At 40.2% G+C, this 14,865-nt stretch overlaps 1 protein-coding gene across 7 annotated transcripts in view; it reads left to right on the top strand.

Moving 5' to 3' along the window:
* APP (amyloid beta precursor protein) overlaps positions 1–14,865 on the top strand; it is a 226,603-nt gene that overhangs the window by 67,100 nt on the left and 144,638 nt on the right. For all 7 annotated transcript variants that reach the window (XM_054399752.1, XM_054399773.1, XM_054399759.1 and 4 more), the window contains one exon: positions 7,958–8,087. In XM_054399752.1, the coding sequence (XP_054255727.1) occupies positions 7,958–8,087 (130 nt within the window). The remainder of the gene's footprint in view (positions 1–7,957; positions 8,088–14,865) is intronic.

The raw sequence follows: 14,865 nt of genomic DNA, 5'->3' as shown, positions 1-14,865 counted from the left end.
AGACCACAGTCTTTCGAAACACTGGTTATTAAATGTGTATTTTCTTCTGTGCTTGCAGTAGCTGTTTGCACAGTATGTAACTGAAGTGATAAAAAGATGTCTTTGTCCATTTAAATCACAGAGGTAAATAGCTAGCTTGTGTCACATTCATGATTTTTGTTTACAATTTTTAAAAGCCAATTGTCTGATAATTTCTGTGAACAGCTCTGAGTGTTAAAATTGCATTCATATTGGAAGTATAGAATATTCAAAGTACAGAATTATGTGATCCAGTTGGAAGGAAACTTGTCCCCAGATCAAATTGGTTGCTTTTTTTTCCTTTTAGGGGGGAAAGGAATAGCAAGCAGAAAGAGTCTGGATCAAGTCAAACTGTATCCAAATTTGAGTTATCTCCCCCTTGAAGTAAATTAAGGCATAGAAATTATTCAAGTTGCTAAAGATACAGCTGCTAAAACTGTTCCGATTTTTGTTCTATTTACAGCAGTAATTTTTTCTCCATTTCTTTCATCTGTATGCATATTCCTTTGTAGTGCTTCTATGGTCAGTTTTGCATTCAGTTTTTAATATAGCTGCTTTCACTGACTGTCTGAGACAGATTTCAAGCAGAATGGCAGCTCATAAAAACCTGCCAGATCTGGGGTGCATTAACACCAGTTCTAGAGCCACACATTACAGAGACACTGGACAATGTGCTTTCAGGGAGACTGAACAGCTTTTTCTCATTGTGAAAGTATAGAATTGAGCATTACATTTGAATTCAGGCTGGCTTCAAAGTCTTGCTGTGACACGTGCTAAAGCTCCTGTCTGAAAATCTAGAAACCAAACGTGTGATCTAACTTAAGCCATGATATTATGAGTAGGTACAGCAAACAACTGAAGGATTAAGGAAACAGAAGGAAATGATGAGACGAAAATGTCTGCTGCAGACTGATAGAGCATTTGGTGGCAGTTAAGCTAACACATATCTCTTGATTTAGAACAGTCAGAATTCAAACTCATGTGGGATGCAGTTTGGGGAAAAACACTGAGCTGTTTGAATTAAAAAAAAAATCAACTGATTACATTTTACACCTTAATTTTAAACAAACTTTTTTGCCTCTTTCCCAGGTTCCCTACCATTCCAAATTGTTGGTGAACATAAACACCAATTCCTGATTATCTTAGACTGAAGAATTTAAAGCATATGGTTTATTTTTCCTTTTTTTGTTGTTTTTTTTTTTTTTTTTTTTTTAGTTCCAATTAGTGTAACACCACCCTATGTCTTACAAGGGGTGTGTGTACATGTGTGGATATACAAGTGCATGCATGTGTGTGTCCATTTGCACGATTTGAGCTTACTCCAGTTAGTAACTTGGAGCACCTGATTCTCTGAAACTGAATCTTGTTTTCTTCCCAAGGATGATTCTGATTTTGGAATATATAGGAGAAAGATCCTTAAGTTCAGACAGAATAAAGAATAAATCTGTGCCACTTATTCCAAACATTATGACAGTACTTCAAGATTCATATATACTTATTTCTATTGTTATTTTAATTGTGTAATAGAAAATGCAAAAATAAGTTGAAATAGCTCCATTAATCTCATCCTCCACTAACCTTGTAAACATTTCAAAAATTTATTTGAAAATATTGTAAAAGACTCAATATTTGGAACAGTCAAGAGTTACTCTAGAAGATGAGGAGCATAATTAATAACATCAAGAGGTTTAATACTATGCTTTTGAGTCTAAATGTCTTTTAGTATCAGAGATGGCTGTCTCGTGGTTGTACTCAAGTATTACTTCCAAATTGCACCATAACACAAAATTTGTGTGCCTCTGCTGAGTGTATATGACTGAGTGGAGAAACCTATTTATAAGACCAAATATTAGGGAGTGATAGAAAAACCCCTATCTTTTACAGGGATTTCAGTTGCTTTTAATGCTGGTATTTCAGCACTAGCAGAGGTGTTACCCAGAGAGGCTGTAGAGTCTCCATCCTTGAGATATTCAAAAGCTGCCAGTGTCATAGAACTATAGAATCATTTTGGTTGGAAAATATCTCTAAGACCTTGTCACGACCTGATTTCCCAAGCCATCCCTGGGAAACAGTGAGGTCATGCTATATACTCCAGTTCCCTTGGAGTATATTTAAGGTGAACCAACATCAAACATCTGATGAGTTAGGTTAATTTGATCCAAGAAGCATTGTTTGAAAGCTCTTAGTCACTTGTGCCTTAAAGACACTTGGTTAGACGAGGAAAGAGAAGTAGGGAGAAAAGAGAGAGGATGTGAGATGAGATGAATGAAAGATATCACTGCCCTTGGATCGAGTGACATCTTCACAGGATTAGTCCAAGTTCTTTGGTGGTGGACATTCATCCAGTTAAGGGCTTCTGTGAATAGATGCAAAAACTGTGGGCCCAAGAGGTTGTGGTCCTTTTATACCTTTTGGGCATGGGGTGGCCTCCCTGGTTCACAAAGGGAGGCTGTGCTGATTTGCACAAGGTCCCTCCAGTGTGATGTCTTTCTTGGGACTTTCCATGGCAAAGTAGCAGTACCTCGAGAGCAAGGAAAGAAAGAATTCTTCTTCTATACAACTTGCCTCTTTCCCATTGTCAAACCATCTGCTAGGAACAGTTCTGACCAGTAACTCCATAAAGTAAATCACTGGAAGCCACCAAGGGCCATCCAAAGCCATTGCTTGTCTATTCAGGCCAGGTATCACTGCACATTGTTTCAGACAATAGAAAGTTGCCTCTTACAGACCTCACTGAGTCCAACCATTGACCTAACACTACCATACCCATTAAACCCTCTTTTGAAGTGTCATATACACATGTTTTTGAACACCTCCAGGGATGGTGACTCTACCACCTCCCTGGCCAGCCTATTTGAAGGATTTCCTGTTCTCTTTAACAGCTGAAGTCAAATTAAATTCTGTCTGGGCTTTGGCCCTTCTAATTTGCCCTGTCCCAGGTAACCAGCTCTGGGTGGCCCTGGATGGAGCTGGATGACCTCCAGAGAGAGATCCTTTCCAACCTCAACCAGGCTGTGATTCTGAATGGATTGGGGTAGTTATCAAAGACAGCTGATATTCATCATAAGATGTTTCCAAGTATCATTGTGGTGGCTCAGTAGGACTATCCTTGTTAGGTAGACATTTCCCATTTTAACAATGGATAGGCTACTTGGGGAAGCACCTTGCGGGTTACAGTTGTTCAATCTCAATGCTCAGCAACTCACTCTTGTTAATTATTTGTGTGATAAATTAAGATCTTCACAAATTTTAAATTTCTCAAAGTGACTGTAAACTGGCAGCCAGGCTTGGCTGTACTAAACTAACTGTTCCTGGAGTTGAGTACAGCTGCTCAGACTACAGCGTCTTGTCATTGCTGTTTGTGGCTTCTTTGAACTCCTTCCAGATCATCCAAGTCCTTCTGAGCTGGCTGGGCTTGGTATTCCAGTAAGCACATCACCTCCTCCGGTGGTGGGAAACTGCCTTCCTCTCGCCCACAGTGTAGTGCAGGGAGGTTGTATTGGCCAGTGGCTATCACCCACAGCCCTACCCACCCATCCTGAAATGGTCTGCCCATTCCACATGAGTGGCCAGTGCTACTTGTGCATGAGAGGCTGGGGGTAGAGCAGCTTTCCCTGGTCATTCTGAAAGGCCTCTGAGATGATCCTTCTATGGTAGCAATGACCTGTCTGCTTCTCTGCTTTAATGTTTTCCTTGTTTTCCCCATATTTGTTTCATAATAATTCCTGATCTCCAGTTAGGTAACATATTATCAACTAGTTTGTTGTGACTAGTGTCACCACTGTATCATCAACATCCTTGTACATAGATCAAAGTATCCTTTCTTTTATTAAGCACACCTGTGTTATAGTTCTAAATTCACACTTGGTAGTAGTAAACACAAGTGTGAACAAGATTATGTTAAATTCTGAGTAGCCTGACGTCAGAGGCTTTTTACATTTTTGTTTTGAAGTCAGTATTTAAGGACACTTAGTAATGAAAGCAAAAGTCAGTGAAGATTTAGCTGTAACTTTTGATGGTTAAATTTTCTAGGCTATGTTGACCTCTTTTTTTCATTACTTGTTTTAAAATATATTAAAGGAGTTACTCTGTAGCAAGTTATCATAACACTGAAAGTTTGGATCTCCTGTAACTTTCTAGAGCTGCTCATTTTAACTCTCTAGAAAAAGCAGTAGCTCATTAGGGACACTATAAATAAATATGAGGCTCATTTTTTCTGTGCCACTAAGTAGGTCCCACTTCAATTCAGAGCAAATACCTTATGTAAGTCTAGTGAGGGCAACTTTCCTCAGCCCATAGGCGTTGCAAGCATTAACCCATTGATAATGAAATTCAAAGCTTGTTTTCTCTTCTGAAGGGTGGACAGAGCTTTGTGTGAGCTGTCAAAGGAAATTAGGAGTTTAGTAGCTGTTGTAGAAACAGAAGAGGAGGTTTCTTTGTATGTCTTTGTCCTTTTGCACTTTTGACAAATACTATTAACTGCTTAGCATTTGGTCTACTGTACTAACCAGAAGTTAAAATGGTGGGTTTGGAAAGTAGCAAAAATAAAGCCAATATATTAATATATTTTCCCCCCTCTCATCTTACTGTTTTAATAAGGCTCTACAATAATAGTTTACTTTTTCTCCTTAGAAATTCACCTCAGGAAAACCACTAAGTGCCTCCGTTCTCACAGATCAGAACCCTATTTTCTATCATTTTGAAACTATGCCTGTTTTCCCATGGATGAATAAATTGCTTTGAATTTTTTTCTTACTTCCTCTTTTTAACATTCCAGTCCAACCAGTTGTGAATTTTGCTTCAGTTGTCCTTATTTAAGGCATTTACTTCCTCTGTTCGTGACAAGTGACACTTAACCCTGAGGAATGTTAAAATATCCTCAATGAGAACTTGTTGGTGACACTGTGATACATCAAGCACATGGTTTGTGACGGCATTTGGTATTATGTAACCATGACCTGTAATTATTCAGATGTGATATCTGCAAAGTATGAACTTGGAAGGGTGCAGTGTGACACTGCTAAAGGCAGTGTCCAAAGGAAATCCAGTCTTTCACTTGTATCTTGCTTGTTAGCTCTTGAAGTAGCTATGATGCCTTGCGGTGCAATATTTACACAGTAATCCAAGTGTGAAGTTTCCCACTGTGGTGACATCCTAATCCATTTTGGCAGTGCTGTGACAAGAGTCAAAAGCATGAGTTTATGCAGATCTGTTTGGTGGAACTGAGGGAACCCAGGGGAAAAGAAAAAGATTGAAGAGGAAAGGGGAGCTTTCTTTGAATTTGCAACCTTTCTGCTTCAGTTCAGAGTTCAGTATTTGAAGCACCAATGGAACAGGTGGAGTAGCAAATTGTTCGGGAGACGCTTTCTGTGAGCAGTCTAAAATTGGTGGTATATTTGTAATATGGACAATGACCATCTGCCCAAGTCTCCTGCTGACCAAAAAAAACAAAGCAGGGCTACACTTTTCTGAGTGTAGGAAACTTTTCAGTTTTACTTTCTGAGTTTTCTTGAACTGTATCTAGTGTGCTGTACTGATATAGAAGGTTGCACGTGAAACCTCTGTGCGTGCTTTAATCATGCAATATAGTGAGCCAAGAGTGCTGCTGATGCTGGTGAAAACATATCAGGTGGGTTCTATGAAGGGCTTACGCAAAGCAAGAGGCATCTGATTGAAAAATTAGTGTTTTGTAATAGAAGCTAGTATTGATGTTCAGAGTTTCTGGCATAAAGTGCATTATTTAAATCATCTGTCATTCTGCAGTAATTTTCTTAGTGTTGTTATTGTACCTGGCCTTGTTTTGTGCAGGAAGTTAATATAGATAATTTTACAATTATACTAGCCTCTTTCACTCTCAAAACGAAAGTAAGTAGTAAATTCTTCTCAAGTATTTCTAATCATGCATTGACTGCTTTCTGTTGTTAACCATGACTGTGAACCAGGCCACACTGATTGAAAGATTTTTGATCTCAAGTTTGAAAAGGCTCTGTTGTTTTTTTATTAGTGTCTTTTAAAGTTTGGAACTTCTGCTTGAGCTTCAGTTTAAATAGCCTGCTTGCATAATTTTTGCCACAGTAACATTTTAAACCTTCGATCAGGGGAGTTCCAGAAAGCACTTGAATGCTCTGAGCTTGAGGGAGGTGTGTGGTTGAGATGAATTCTTTTTCCTCAGGGAAGGGCTGTGAAGGTTTCTAAAGGTGGTTTTCCAAGCGTCTAACTTGGACTCCCAGAAATCCAAACTCAACCCTGCTCTCTTTTGTTAGGATTTTGTTCCTCTTCTGCAGGATGTTTTTGAGCCATCTCAAATTTACTTAGAATCATAGAATCAACCAGGTTGGAAGAGACCTCCAAGATCATCCAGTCCAACCTATCACCCGGCCCTAAGCAATCAACTAGACCATGGCACTAAGTGCCTCATCCAGTCTCCTCTTGAATGTCTCCAGTGATGGCGACTCCACCACCTCCCTGGGCAGCCCATTCCAATGGGCAATCACCCTCTCTGTGAAGAACTTCCTCCTAACATCCAGCCTATACCTCCCCCGGCACAACTTGAGACTGTGTCCTCTTGTTCTGCTGCTGGTTTCCTGGGAGAAGAGACCAACCCCCACTTGCCTACAACCTCCCCTCAGGTAGTTGTAGACAGCAATGTGGTCACCCCTGAGCTCCTCTTCTCCAGGCTAAACAACCCCAGCTCCCTCAGCCTCTCCTCATAGGATTTGTGTTCCAGACCCCTCGGGCTTGTTCCCATTTCTGGTTTTCTGGTAGGTATGAGTAGACTGTATTTTTCAGTCAGTCTAAATCCTCAGATCTGACATGCTTGGAAATTGGTAAGGATTGCTTGAGGAAAGGAAAACTGGTACCTTCTGGGTTTGTTACTGCTGGCAGATTGTTCATTTGAAAATTCGAAAGCAAGATCCATAGGCTGTGTTGGCAGCTACCGTGGTACAATGAGAGTTGAGAGTGCAGAGTGAAGCAGCAGGGTCTGAGCATCCACAGTGGGTGTGCTTCGCAGGCATTGCTTTGTTTAGCTCTAGTTTGGTGATGTGGACTAACCACCCACTAGATGTGCTCCGGGAGCACATATTCCTGTTGAGTTTTATTCATAAGGACTGCACTTTACATGCTCTGAAATTCTTTCACAGCATGAACTGCAGTGTAGTGTGAGGCAATGTGCTTCCAGTGAAATGAAACTCATGTAGAAGGTAACTGAACTTAGTCAGTGGCTAAGATCCATCCTTGGTGAAAGAGGCTAGATAAGTCATTACTGACAGTAAAATTAAAAAGGGAATGGGATAAAGGGACTAAGTGGGATAAAAGGCCAAATATGTGGCTTGATCGATGGGTGTAGAAGGTATTGTGTCATTAGGAGTAGACAGGATTTTGATCTCTGCAATTTAAGAAAGTTGGAAATGCATTTATATTGATGATTTAAACCTAAAAATAAATAGCTGATGCAACAAACTGTAAGTACTCTGCAGACTGCAGTGGGAAAGAATGATAATGCTTGTTAAAGCAATCAAGATAAACATAAAGGCATGCTGTAATTGTATGTAATTAGGCCCAAGGTGTGAAGTTTTGGAGCTTTGGAGCAATACTCTTAACATGGAAAAAGTATTTTACTCAACTGTGAAACACCTGTTTAGCTGATACTTAACATAAGCAAGTATAACAGGCCGAATTTTGACAGCCAGATGTTGCCATCATCATATTCTGAGCTGGCAGCCATGTGTTTTCACTGATGAACAAACACACCAGCTTTCCAGCTAAGTGCCCATACTCAATAACATGGAGTCAATACGTTACACAGCAGAAGAGGGGAAAGATAGGAAAATAAGTATTGTATTGTGATAACAGTTTTACAAACACTGATAACAGTATTGAATGACCCCGAGTGCACACTTGCAATAACATTTGTGTTTGTTTGTGCTTTCAATACTAGGTCTACCCTGAATTACAAATAACCAATGTTGTTGAAGCCAACCAGCCAGTTACGATCCAGAACTGGTGCAAGAAGGGATGGAAGCAGTGCAATGGTCACCCTCATATCGTGGTTCCCTACAGGTGTTTGGGTGAGTGACCAAGTGTCAAGTCTGCCTTTTTCCTACTGTGTTTTTACAGTCTCTTCATGAAAAAGGTATTTATGTAGATTTTTCTATCCTCTGCTTCCCTGTATTGCCATCTTCTCAGAGGTGAGTTTTGTCCAATGGTTCAGGCTTTTGAAACTGCACTAACAAGAATGAAAATACTCCTTCTTCTTCCAAGTACATTTTCATCAGGGGGTGAAAATCAAGCTTCTGCTTAGGTTCCTGATTTTTGTCTTTGACTCCTCCTCTCTTTTCCTGCTATATAGATGTCTGTGTGCACCCAATTTACAGGCATTCTGCTTACAAGCTATCCATCTTTCCCCTAAACAAGTACTTATTTTTTTCCCTGTTTTTTTTGCATATCTAGTATTTTTGTAGTAGTTCCTTGCTATTTTCTCCTGTCTCCTTGGTGAAGCAATCCACCAAGGATCCAATTTAAAATGGAAATTCAGTCCTTCGTGTTTTTTATTGCTCTTTACTTTTGTCAACATTCAGAAAACAGAGTCATATTAATTTGTTTTCATTAACATTCTAGGCACAACATTGTCTTGAGATTGTTCCATGAGACATTTAAATATGTTGTTTTACCACTGCTATTTGAATTGGGATAAATTGATTGCTTAGTTTCGTGTGTAATTGCTGGAGTTCAGGGTTAGGCATTGTTTTTCTACTCAGCCACAGCAGCTAAAATGTGCAGAAAGCAACTCAGACCTGTTATTCTACAGAGAAAAATAATGAAAGAAATCCATAAAATACAGAGTTCTGAAAAAAATTTTGTTAATTTATGCCTGATGCTCAGGCAGTGACTGTGCCAACCTAACAAAAGTAGGACTGCAGAGTAGCTAACAAACAGGAAAGGTGCCAAAACAGCATATTTGTAAAAACCATGCTAAGTATCAGGGAAATTCTGTTGTTCAGTAAAGTTTCTAAATCTGTTGTTTGTTTGTATAGATAGAGAAAGAGTGTTTCTAGACCTGCAGTATGCCGTTGTTGATGCAGCTGTAGGTAAAAAGGACTAATTTAATATGAGCAAAAGTGTTCAAGGTGAACCCAAATTCAAGACTTTCGATGGGGGAAAGGACCTGCCTCTAATAATAGGAATCCTGACCACAGGAAGGAACCTGCTGCTTTCTGTGTGTTTTCCAGACTTCTGTGTGAGTTGTGTTGGCAACTTCCATCAAAAATTTCAATGCTGAAAGGCACATGCTTTTCTAGCCATTTATTGTTGTGCTTTCTTCAGTTTCCCATAGTCAAGATAAAACATCAGCTTGTAGCATCAAGATAGTTGTAGAGCCAGATAAGCAGTTTATTAGACGTGGGGCAGAACTGCAGTCTTACCTAGCTTCATCAAAATATGTTTGCTCAGATTCTATGCAGGTGCATTTGCATTAATCAGATGTGGCTGAAGAAGGTCAGACTAGTGGAACTATAAAACCTATTTTTTATTATTTATTGTCATAAGCAAAGCTCTGAATTATGATCAGTGAACTATTATGCTGAGGACTCTACTTATGTGGATTTGATCAGTGCCCTGGAGTACTTAAAACCTAATTTAAGATAAAAGACAATGTCATCACAAGAGCAAATGAATATAAATTGGCCATGAATAAATTCATAAGGAAGTTTCTGCAAGAGTAAGGAGCTCCAGCAGTCTTCTGGTAAAAGGAATAAGTAGTCTAGTAATTTAGAATAAAGTTCCTAAATTTATGAACAGGACTATATGCAGTTCCCTGCAGGAGCGAGGATGTCAACTTGGACTTTTAAGGTGCCTTTCCTGAGTTGCAATTTTGAATGGAAAAATTGTTGGGAGTTGAATGTCTGGTATCTTCGATAGCAAAATAGCCTTTGCCTGCTGTAGGCAAAAATTTTAAAGACATTTAATTTAAGCATCTCATACCCATTCATGCCTTGCCCTTAGCTCCTATTTTCTGTTCTAAAATCCCTCCATGTATCGGTCTGGTTTCCTTGTAACTGAGGCTTGCACAGTGCATGTGCATCAGCTGTCCTTCTTGTGCTAGCAGTTACTGTGCAATTTCTGAAGCTGAGCACTGAAAGCAGCCATTCTTCAATAATTTCTGTGCAAATAGAAGCCACTGACTCTGGTAATAATTAAGATGCTAAAAGAAAGTTTGTCAGTGGGCAGCTGATTGCAGGGTTGAGTCTTAGAAATTTTATTTTGCTGTAATAATCCCTCCTAGTATCTTGAGTCAGCTGATAGTTTCTTCTGTCCTGACATTGTTTTCCACAGATGTGAGGAACAGTGAGTGACAGAAATATGTCTGCCCTCTGGCCAAAGCATCTTCACAGTTCATTTGTGTTCCAGTCTTCAGCCCAGGCTTTCTGAAATGTGTAAAGAGCACATCAATGAAGCACTTAGCTGCTCTGTGAATTTTTTCTCTTTGAGACTTGTGCACAGTGGTAGTTACAGCAGCAAATCATAGCAGAATACTTTTTAGTAGTATTGATAAGATCTATACAATTACACAGATGTGTATTTTCTTAAGTGGGTGCAACTACAACAAAACCAGTAATTTCAAACGGCGAAATGAAAGCCCCTTGAGTCAGCCATCTTTCAGTGACCACATGAATATGCTCCCTAAAAATGATCCCAAAGAAGAGCAGCGTTATTCACTTAATTTGATTAAAAGATGTGGGGTTTTGCAGGACTTTGCAATGTTTTTGAAATCAGAAGCTTTGAGAAAATGTTCTTGTGCAGTAAATCTGATGTACCAAGGTATTCTCTGCATTCTTCTAGGGACTCGGGATTACTTTACAGTTTCAGCTCATTTAAGAGGGGAAAATTCTTGTGAAAAGAAAAACGAGTAAGTTTTAGTTACCTTTCTGAACACAATGAAGGCTTTTGCCTTAAAACTTTTATTTATTTTTATCTTCCTGCTTTTAGAAAATAACATTTTTCAGGGTGTGTGTATTATGGCTCAAAGCTCTTTTAGCCACCTTATGACAGAAATAGGAATCTAGGTGGGTTTTTAGGTCTTTTTGAATGATATTCTCAGACTGTCATCTTTGAGGGAAAAAAAAGTCTGTCATTTGAGGGTTTTAAACTTACAGTTTTAGTACTACAAAGACAAAAGGGTTAAATTACACTCTCTGAGGGAGGAATGTGCTGCTTGATGTAGCCATGAATGTGCTTTGCTGCTCAGGCAAAGATGATGAGCCATGATGGAGATGTGCTGGCAAAGGAGTGAAGCTCTGCAGTACTTGCTTAGCATGGTGTTGGGGGTATGTACTGGCATGCTCACAAGTGCAGCATGCAAAAAGCAGACGCTTTTTTAAGAACAAGCCCTCCTAAATGGTGACTGTAAGCTTGCTATGGGGCATGGCTGCAAGGTTTCATTAGGCAGTGCCAAGAAGCCCGTGATTTTAATTTTGTTTTATGGAAACTGCACTTGAAAAGCAGCTTGGTCACAAACCTGGCCTTGTTAATATTGGAGGGAGATCTGCCACCAGCTGCAGCAGGAGGGCAGGATTTCTGCCTGTGTTGAGGCAGTGTGGGCAATAAGCAGTTCAGGTTTGCTCTACTCTCCTCACTTCTTGTGTTAGGAAAAGAAGCTGGGCTCTGAAATGAAGTTTTTTTCCTGGCTGGCAGCAGGATGAGGCACCCTTGTCCCACTACCATGATTCTTTGAATATCTTGAATAAATGTATGGCTTTGCTTTTCTGAATAGATAATTTTTCACTTACTGTTGGTGAAGCAGACCCCAGCCTAGCTGCTCAATGTGCACTGTAACCCCAGAGAGAGAAGCTAAATTATGCAGGTATCTGTGGATTGATATGTGGGCATGGCAGGCAAACAACTATCAGGTGGGGTAAAGGGGAATTAGCAGGGCATTGATTGACTGCATTACGTGAAGTGCTTTGGTTGCATACTCACATGTGACTGTTTCATTTCAAGCACTGCATTTAGACAGTGTTTGAAGAATCCAGATGTATTGGAATATCATTATGTACATTTTCAATCAAAATCTGATTACTTGCAATCATTTCTTCATAAACAAATGGATTGGGTGTTATGACAAAAATATTTTGCTGTTTGTGTAGCGAAAAGCTGGCTTCTGTTTCTGGTTTTAACAAAAACATCAAATATCTTTGAAAGTATTTATTAACTTGTCATGCTTTATTACTTTAACAGCTTGTGAAGTTAACCACTTGTTGATGTCAGAATAAAAGGCATATTCAAGTTTTGATATGCAGACCTAGCCAATTATACCAAAGAAAACACCGAGGTTATGCCTGGAATGAATCTTTTAAATAGAGAGATATGCAATTGATAGTTCTTTTGTTTCATACTTGCAGTTATAACTATGGGATTTTTTTCCACACAAGCATGTGAAATCCCTGTTTACTTCTGCTACATGGCAGTACTTGTTGGTATTTTTTTCCTCTCAGTTTACTCTAGTGCACCTATTTCTGATTGCACTGGCAAAGCTTCTTTTCTGGATACATTGGAAACACTTTCCATGGGCTTTTCCATGCAGTACCTAATTAACAGAATGACATTGAATAATAGTCTCAGAGATTTCCTGTCCCTGCTAGTTTAGCTATCTGTCTTCAGCTTGCCTCAGTCTCCACTCAGCCACGTGAGTGATGCAGACAAGCCTCACACCACGTCTTTTCCTAAAATAAAAAAATGCGTTTAGTTTCACCTTCACCTACACAAACTACATCATGTCTAGTTTTTCTGACAGCAATAGCTGACAGAAAAGAGAGGATCTCCAAAAATACTGCCAATCTGGATTGCTTTGTGGGGAGACCGGGGGCAGAGAAATTCTAGGTGCAATGAAAGGCACAGCTATTCACTGGGAGAAGTATTTTATCTCTCTTCGTTGCTCCTCCAGACAGTATTCCTGCCTTCTAGTGGTATTTTTGGTACAGAGCTGGCAGGCAGATGACAAAGTCCTGCCTGCACAGGCTAGGCACATTTCTTTTGCAAAACTGCAGGCACTGCAGGGACAATAAGGTGTGCTAACACACTGGCTTCTTTCCACCGCAGCAAAACCTTGGCAGGTGCTCCCTGGCCAGGCCCCTGCTCGGGTCCAAAACTGCGCTTGGCTGCACACCGTCAACTCCTTGGTGCTGTGCTGGCTGTCAGATTTCTGCATTTTGTGCATAGTCACAGCTGAGCTAATTGTCACAAGCTTTTAGGGGTTCACATCTTGAAGTGTGTACTTCGATGTGCTTCTGTGCAGAAGTATAATTAAGAGCATGCCCTGACATGCTTCATTGAAAAGAAATGGTTTCTATTTATATGTGAACTCTGTTGCCCTGAATATACTATGGTTAGCTTCTGTATGAACGATAATGAGTTTATAATTTTATTGTAATTCTAAGCAGCTGTATTGCCTCATGATTTATAATTGTCTTTCCAAGTATTTTCTTAAAGTGGCTTTTGGTGTCTTTCAAGGGACTGAATATCATCAGCTGGAGGAAGTGGTGGAGAGTAGGCAGAGAAATCCTAATTGAGATCACCCATTAGAAGCACAAAAACTTCCTCAGGCAATCACATATCTGTTTCTGGAGGCTTCCACCTCCTCACTTGAGCCAGATATCAGTTCAACTGTCAGTTTAGCCAAATCCTAGCTGCAAGTATGTAAACCTTAAAGAGATAAACCAAAATTGGCATTCTGGTGGTGCCCAGAATGTACCTTTATGTATGACTTTGAGTAAATAAATACAAACCATCTTATTTTTGTCTAATAAGCCCAAAAGAATAAAAAAGTCTGAACTTCTGTATTGCTCTGCATTTTTAGAATGTACATATGTTTTACTTGTTTGGTGATTGCAGTAAGTTCTCCATAAAGGACTTGTGGAACAGGTCACAACAGGTCACTTCTTTTTAGGAAGGAAGGATGAGATGGAGAGAAAGGAAGTGTGTGTCTTAGAATCATAAAATCAACCAGGTTGGAAGAGACCTCCAAGATCATCCAGTCCAACCCATCACCCAGCCCAACCCATCACCCAGCCCTATCCAGTCAACCAGACCATGGCACTAAGTGCCCCATCCAGTCTTTTCTTGAACATCTCCAGGGATGGCGACTCCACCACTTCCCTGGGCAGCCCATTCCAGTGGCAAATCACTCTCTCTGTGAAGACCTTCCTCCTAATATCCAGCCTATACCTTCCCTGGCACAACTTGAGACTGTGTCCCCTCATTCTGTTGCTGGTTGCCTGGGAGAAGAGACCAACCCCCACCTGGCTACAACCTGCCTTCAGGTAGCTGTAGACCACAATGAGGTCACCCCTGAGCCTCTTCTTCTCCAGGCTAAACAATCTCAGCTCCCTCAGCCTCTCCTCATAGCGTTTGTGTTCCAGGCCCCTCACCAGCTTCATCACCCTTCTCTGGACACGTTCCAGTACCTCAACATCTCTCTTGAATTGAGGGGCCCAGAACTGGACACAGTACTCAAGGTGTGGCCTGACCAGGGCTGAATCATTAAATTGTTTCACATATGAAGCATTTTGCCACAGTTTCTTATCGCCTAATGGAAAGCAGTGTTAAGATCTCATGCTAAATGCATTCTGGCCTCAGAGAAGGATTAAATGTTGCCAACAGATTTGATGCAGTTGTAAACTGCAAAGATTCAGTGATGGGAATCGCTGGATATTTCTGAAACGTCCTAGGGAAGGTCCTGGATGCGTACTTCAGTAAGCCTGTTTGGGGTGGTGATGGTGCTTTCTGAAGTGCTGAATACCTGGGCTTGTCAGTGAATATGATACCAAGCAAGAGCCTTTTTTTTTTTTTTTT

This window comes from Indicator indicator, chromosome 1 (assembly GCF_027791375.1).
Source record: "Indicator indicator isolate 239-I01 chromosome 1, UM_Iind_1.1, whole genome shotgun sequence".
Taxonomy (NCBI): Eukaryota; Metazoa; Chordata; class Aves; order Piciformes; family Indicatoridae; genus Indicator; species Indicator indicator.
The sequence above is the reverse complement of the archived record's forward strand: the minus strand, read 5'-3'. Positions and strand labels throughout refer to the sequence as shown.